Raw genomic sequence first — 7998 nt, forward strand, 5'->3', positions numbered from 1 at the left:
TTTAAGTAGTTTGAGACTTGAGAGCGTAGCAAGACTGACTCTGTCATTCACAGTGCTTCATGGGAGTGAGTGGAGGCTTTCATTTCATTTGCAGAATCATGGGCAATGTAGTTTTCAGTGGCAATATTAAATAATGTAGCCTCGTGGCTTCAACAAACGCATTTACCATTGATTAACAACCTTGAAGATCACAGTAAGTTTGTCTTTAAAAGTGTATACTGTAGGTGATCATTAAAAATAAATTCCCCTATTGTTGAGAAAATTAATGGCATTTTTTTTTTTACTTCCAGAACCCAACTGGTTTCACTCTGTTTGAGTATTTCACTTTAAAATTGTTGGTGGTGTAATGCTTCACCAGTAATTTGGTAATGCAAAGAGTTTCCTATAAATTAAGCTGGAATTGCATTGATGTGTTGCTTCTACAGAAACGTCTACCAGGCTTAGACCTCAGAAAATATTTCACCTACGTAAAGGCTGTGACACACCAAACCAACATGAAAGAACTGGTGGCAAAAACCATGAAAACTAGGCCGATTGATGCTTAGCAACAGCAAAAGTTTGGCCGACTTGTGTCATGGCCTTAAAGGTGCAGTAAGAGATTTGAGAACAGAAACGCTGTTCAAAGTGGATCGAACCGAGCACCAAAACACACTTGTAACCAATCACCGGTAAGGGGCGTGTTCACACATGACTGGGGAGGTGCTTGTTGTATCCACCTTTTTCCTACTGCATTTTAAATTGTGGGAGGCACTTCCAGTTTGGGGAAGTTACTCTCAAAATGACTTTCAAATCATAAGATTGCGCTAAAAAAATAATCCTTATCCGTCATTTTGACTGAATAGGCTGTACATTTTCATTTATTTTCTGTTTTCAGAAGTTAGTAGAATAAAATTGCGTTTGGTATATTAATGTGACATGATATAACAACAATAAACTAGCCTATAGAATAGCTCTTTTCAGCCCGCTGCATTATTTTCCTCCTGATTATTTTAATGTTTCCTTTGTATTCTTCTTTAAGTAAATGAAAAAAGACAACATACACAGTGCATTTGTGGTCTGCTCTTCCGATTTAATTTACGATATAAACCATGAATGAAATTCCCTGGAATGCACTAAGAATCTTTAATTTTTCTCCCCAAATCCTCACATCTCTTTCCAGGTTGGTTTTCACATGGTTTTCACATCTGAATATTGAATGAGAATGAATGATTTTGGGGTGCATTTATTTGACAGGAATGTGGATTTTAGGCAGTAAAGTAGTAGTGAGTGGAAGGAAATGAGATTACGTGCAGTCAATTGCTCCACAGCTCTGACTGAATGGCATTGTGACTTCCAGAACACTACACTTGAGTTCTGTTGTGTTAATATTTCCTGAAGAAACTTCCCAGACTCCTTTGGCATTATCCAGTGCAGCTCATTGTTTATCAGACATAATGTCGTGACCAGAGGATGTGCTTAGAATGATGTAATAGAGCGTAGCTTTTGACCCAGTTCTTACACCCTGTAAATGTCCTTGTCAATTGCAAAATGCAATGTTCTTAATGGTGTTAAACACTCCTTAAAACCAGATGGTTGATCAGCACCTAGAAAGGACCTCTACAGCCCTGAAAGACAGCGGAGACCAAGACAACTAGATGAGCCCCAGATACAGATCCCCTGTAAAGACCTTGTCTCAGGCGACCACCGCTTATTTAATGAAAAACACTGTAAAAACAGTAATATTGTGAAATATGATTACAATTTAAAATAACCATCCCCATGTGAATTAATGCTGTCAGTCGATTAAAAAAACAAAACAAATTAATCGCACAAATTTTTCTGAAATTAACCACGATTTTTCTTCAAATTAATGTAGAAATAACATGAAGATAGTATATGCTTAGTATTCAATGGCATCTTTTTTATGACTGAAAGCGAGTCATAAAAATGTCTCTAGGAAATTCTTTTTTCCTAATATTTAACCATTGACTATAGCCATTCAACATTACTATAATTGAGAGCCATCAATTTGAACATTTATTAGACTTTTAAAAATGACCGCTTCCAATTTAAGTGAACTTAAAACAATCTTCACATAAACCCGTTATTATAAATGTCATATTTGCAAGTAGGAAATGTACAGAAATTGAATAAAGTTATCCAACACTAAATTGTAAATTAAATATAGATGAATACTTAATGCTACAAAAGTTATTGATTTCCTTTTTTTTTTTTCTTTGATTAACAGACGTCACAGCAGCAGGGTTATTAGGTTATTTAGCTGCTATTACTTTAAGAGCTGCCACTGCTGAACGTGATGTGGATCTGATGATTTAATGATTTATGAAATTTAAGAAATGATACAGGCTACTGTGCACGCCGCCGTATTTGTGCGTGCAATTGAAGAGCACATGCTACGAGCACAGTATAACAACTGACAGGACAGAAAAATTAATTTTTACTGACATAATGTCCTGACAACATCTCATCTGACTGCAGTTCACTGTTGTTCTAATGAAGCTCCTCGTCACCTGTACTGTTTTCTGTGCTCGTTTGACTTGTGCCTGGCACTGAAACAAAGTGGAGTACACGTCTAAAAAGTCTCCTGTTTGATGTTTTTGTAAAGATGTTCTGCCTCTAAAAAACGCCATTCTTGTCAAGAAAAAAAGAGAGAAGCTGCGAGTGGGGTGGCCAAACCTAGCTCCGCCCCTGCGTTAACTGCGTTAAATATTTTTAATGCCTTTAAAGTGGAAAAATTAATCGTCTGTGTTAACACAAATTTTGACAGCACAAATGTGAATATATTGTAAAATGTAATTTATTCTTGTGATCAAAGCTGAATTTTCAGCATCATTACTCCAGTCTTCAGTGTCACATGATCCTTCAGAAATCATTCTAATATGCTGATCTGATCAAGAAACATTTTTTATTATTACCAAATCTTGAAAACAGTTTTTGCTGCTCAATATTTTTTTGGAAACCATTCATCTGTTTTTGAATTGAATTTTAAAAGTCATCTATGCACACATCCGCTTGCATGTGCTTCACTTCTCGGTTTGGTTCACACAACACGTTAAAGCACAGCTTTAAAATGACTTGTGTGACTCACTTTTGACACAGACTGTCTCTTAAGAATACTTAGGAGTGTGCAAAATATCTGTTGTAACTTAAAGTGAGTTAGATAGGGAGCACAGCTGTGTTAAACTGTGTTGGCTGTGACCTTTGACCCTTAGAGCTTGGCTGAGGCGACAGCTGAAAGCGAGATGGACGCTGAGCTGCAGGTGGAGCAGGAGTTGCAGGTACCTCCTGAAACTCCTCACCTCTCCTCCTCTTCTTGCTGCTGCGCTGTCTGGGGCGTTAAATGGGGCAGAGGACAGAACAGTGACCTGTCGCGCTTCAGAATGCCTAGGAATCTCTCTCTCATTCTTCTGCAATGAAAAGATGATTTATGCCGTTGGCAGCAGAGTCAGTTTAAAGAATGTCTTCTGCTTCCATGTGGGTTCTGTGAGCATGGGAAAAAGCTTGGCTGCAGGCTGGGATGAATCACTGCTTCTTTGAAAGTCTGTTTTACTCTTTTCACATCTTAAAGTGATAGTTCATGCATAAATGAAGACTCTGTCAAGATTCTGTCAACTAGGTAAAGATCGGGATTAATCCATTCCCAGTGAATGAAGCCATTGAGACCAGTTTTGTGATTCAGATCAACTGATCTTTCACATATGGGGTGAAAAGTACTAGTGTGAAAAGTTACAATAAATGGAAGTAGCAACAAATCTTGTGATGAATAATGGATTATCGGGGAAAAAAAGGGTCTGGGATTTGATTCTACCCATCGATGAGGGTGTTGCACTTAAAACTGAATGTGTGCTTGCAGTCGATTGTTGGGGTCTGGACTAAATGATTGGAGGAAGTCAAATCACGTTTATTTCTATAGTGCTTTATACAATACAGATTGTTTCAATCCTTCAGCTCTAGTCAGTTCAGGTTGATTCCATTCAGTTCAACAATTATGTAAAGTTGATCAGTTATGAAACAAAGTCTATTCAGCTGTAAAGCAGCTCTACAGAAGACAATAGTGTCATTATTCAGCTCAAGTCAGTTCAAGTTTTATTCTTATGCCGTCAAATCAATATTGATACTGAATATCAAAGAGTCTTTTAAACCCCAGCTAAGCGAGCCAAAGGCGACAGTGGCTAGGAACCAAAACTCCATCAGGTGAAAGAAATGTAGAAAGAAAGAAAAAAAAACCTTGAGGAAAAACCAGCATCAGTCGGAGGACCGGTTCTCCTCTGGCCTGGATGAATGAATACGGTGTGATTTATGAGTCTAGACTGCATCACAAGTCAATTAGTGGATTGATATTCAACATTTTCACGTCCAGATGCCTTCTGCTGCCGTCAACAGTCCTGCATACGTCACCAGAGAGGAGTCTGTCATTTTCACCAGAAGATTGAGTTAACGTCGTTTTGATTAAACATTATGAAGTCCAAAAAAAAAGATAACATGCGTTTACTAAATAAAAAAGGTGGATTTTCATTTCTTTGGCTGGTGGATGGGCTCTTTTGACCGTGTGTTTTAATTGTTTTGGCTTAGTGTTGGGCGATATGCTCCATAGTCAACCTGTGAAATCGCCGATATACGAATGCTAATTTATTTAATTATTTACTTAGTTTCATAGCTGGACAGTGAACCAACTCCAGGAACTCCAACTGCCTGTATTTGTATTTATCAAGATCACAATTTAATAAAATCATTATAATTAATTATAATGCTTACCATTCCTGCTATTCAAACAGCAGCTACAGAAAACGAGCAAAGAACATTTACATTATCAAATAACATCATCACTGACTTCAGTCTAGTGCGAGTTTATGCACTTTAAAAAACACTCATTTTTCATCAGTGAAGCTGTCTCTGTACTTGCATTGCACGTACATCTGCGCTTCGTTGTTTATGATGAGAGAATTCGCGAGAGAGCAGAATTCAATCAGAGATCGCATGCAATAAACAACAAAACTCCACTGTTTCAGCTATGACTCTTTCTGAATGCCTCTGATTGGTCATTGCATTCATAAGCTCAACAGAATCGTTTGTGATTGGTTATAACGTGCAACATTGTTAAAAAGCATAAAAAGAAATATGATGGGACAAATAAGCCCTAATATTAATTGGACAATAATAATAATAGGCCTGATATCGTCAAAGGCATCAGCCACATGTGATATCTCTGACTATCGACGATACACGATACTATCGTCTATCTGCACAACCCTAATGTGGCTCCCCTTGTTCTTTCATTCCTGAATTTGATGTACAGTCTCTGTTGGTCAAATACGGATGCTCTGTCTTTCAATGCTACATTAAGAAAGATAAGCGCAACATTTACCGTGTGGTGGAAGGCCAGTGTTATGACACCGAATACCTCTCCTTATCATCATAAAAAGGCTGAAGTTTAGAGGTAATCTAAACAAGACCTTTAAACCATGATGTTAATGAACACTCGGCATGTTATCTGTACCCTAGCATTAGCATATAATGTTGACATAATAGCAGGATGTGGAGTTACACACTGTCCTCACACTGCCTTTCATTAATCGATTAATCTGTGTGTGTTTTCTAATCTCCTTCTGCATCCATCTTGGCATGTCACATCTTTCTGCTCATAGTGTCAGTTTGTGTTATGTCGGCCAAACTTGACAGCAAAACTAATTTGGCTTTTTGCTCATCTCTGGATTGCTTTGTGGTTGCGGCTTAAAACCTGTTTCTAAATCAGCAAAAGTGAAAGTAAAATGACACGCTTTCATTTTCTAGCATTTGTCCTTGATTTGGCAGATTCTTGCTCTCTGAAGTCGGCTTTCACTCTCAGTGGAGGGATGTTTGCATGCATTTGGGACGCCAAGAGATCATTTACCTCTCAGGCCTAGATAAACAGATGTTTGCATGCTGTCTTTCTCTGTGTCAGTCTTCAGACTCTGAGGAAGTGCTGGCTCCGGGGCGACGGGCGTCTCTCTCTGACCTCCGATCAGTGGAGGACATTGAGGCTCTGAGTGTCCGGCAGTTGAAGGAGATTCTCGCCAGGAACTTCGTCGACTATAAGGGCTGCTGTGAGAAATGGGAGCTGATGGAGAGAGTCACGCGTCTGTACCACGACCAGAAGGACCTGCAGAGCATGGGTAAAGAGTTTGGTGTGATCAGATGCATCAGCATGAGAATGAGGGCTCAGTTTGTACAGTGTTGAGTGTTCAGCTCAGCACTGTCACAGTGATGTGTTATTTTTTTATAGTTTGGTTTGCGCTGTTTTTTCCAGTGTAACCTGTAGGTTTGGCATATTTTTAAAGGGTAGTGTGGTATTGCAGTTAGTGGCCTGGGCAAACATGACCACATTTTCTAAAGTATGCCTAAATATATAATGTATCATTTCTGTTCATTACATTAACAAGGACTGTATTTCATTTTTACAGTGTCTAATGCCACAGAAGGCACAGGTGGGTTTATTTCTTATGACCTCATTTAATATTTTAAGTGTTAATTTAATTTGTCAAGTTTTATGTCCATTTTACTGTGAAGCTATGAATAATTTAATCAGTCAGCAATGCACATAATTGGTAAGCCTGCAGGTGGAATTCATGAATATGTACTGTATGTGTCAAATTCATAGAAATTAATAGAAATATAATTGGTTTTCATGTTGGTTATGAAAAACTTTAATACCATTTTCAACAACAATTTCAACCACTTTTGACCTAAAATGTTTATATGGTGTGACCATAAAAATGAATAACATTTTTTTCTACACCTTAAATACAATCTCAATCATTTTCAAAAGGTTTATACATTTTATATTTTGTCCCCAAATAATATTTTGGGAGTTTTACCGTGTGACATTTTACAACTTGCTCTATCAGGTCAAATTATCTGACACTATGTGTCAAGGTCAATAAATAATCTTTCTTTCTTTCTTTCTTTCAAGTTGGTTGCACCACATGACTTTAAAAACTAACCCTAACCGATTTTTGTTTTAAAGTAATAATAATAATAAAAAAAAGTATGCCTAGCTACTAGGGCTGGACAATAATTCAATATCAATATGTATCGCGATATATTTTTTTCAATAACGGTGATATGGTTTTTAAACACATTTCCGATATTTCGATATAGCCTACATTACCAGTGTTTCCCATACATTGATTTATTTGTGGCGTTTGACTTCATTGAATAAACATGAGCACTGCACGTTTTAAAATCAAAACTTGTCGCGGGTGTTTTATATGAATGTATCTCTACAGGGAAAGGACTGTCTTCAGAAAAGTTTCGATGGGATTTTTATTTTATCTAATAAAGAAGTGTTCCAGTCAAAAGTTTTTGAACAGTAAGATTTTTAATGTTTCTTTTTGTTTTTAAGAATTCTCTTCTGCTCACCGAGCCTGCATGCAGTTATTTGATCCAAAGTACAGCAAAAAAAATTTAAATATTTTTACTATTTAAAATAACTGCTTTCAATTTGAATATATTTTAAAATGTAATTTATTCCTGTGATCAAAGCTGAATTTTCTGCATCATTACTCCATTCTTCAGTGTCACATGATCACAGTGCTGATTATCAATATTTAAAACAGAATATTTTTTTTTCAGGATTCTTTGATGAATAGAAAGACCTAAAGATCAGCATTTATCTGAAATAAAAACCTTTTGTAACATTATACACGATTCCATTCAAAAGCTTGGAGTCGGTATGAAATTATAGAAATTAATACTTTTATTTAGCAAGGATGATTTAAATTGATCAAAAGTGATAATAAAGACATTTATAATGTTACAAAAGATTTCTATTTCAGATAAATTCTGTTCTTCTGAACTTTCTATTCATCAAAGAATCCTGAAAAAATTATACTCCGCTGTTTTCAAGATAATAATAAATGTTTTTTGAGCAGCAAATCAGAATATTAGAATGATTTCTGAAGGATCATGTGACTGGAGTAATGATGCTAAAAATATAGCTTTGAAATCACAGGAATAAAT

General features: G+C 36.6%; 1 protein-coding gene across 1 annotated transcript in view; it reads left to right on the forward strand.

The window, feature by feature from the left end:
- The window catches only part of LOC107676322 (E3 ubiquitin-protein ligase rififylin-like), a 20519-nt gene that overhangs the window by 10265 nt on the left and 2256 nt on the right, over positions 1 to 7998 (forward strand). Inside the window, exons 3-5 of the mRNA XM_016470850.1 lie at positions 3213 to 3278; positions 5942 to 6152; positions 6441 to 6464. Of these exons, the coding sequence (XP_016326336.1) occupies positions 3213 to 3278; positions 5942 to 6152; positions 6441 to 6464 (301 nt within the window). The remainder of the gene's footprint in view (positions 1 to 3212; positions 3279 to 5941; positions 6153 to 6440; positions 6465 to 7998) is intronic.

Source organism: Sinocyclocheilus anshuiensis, unplaced genomic scaffold (genome assembly GCF_001515605.1).
Source record: "Sinocyclocheilus anshuiensis isolate Anshui unplaced genomic scaffold, SAMN03320099.WGS_v1.1 scaffold4790, whole genome shotgun sequence".
Lineage (NCBI taxonomy): Eukaryota > Metazoa > Chordata > Actinopteri > Cypriniformes > Cyprinidae > Sinocyclocheilus > Sinocyclocheilus anshuiensis.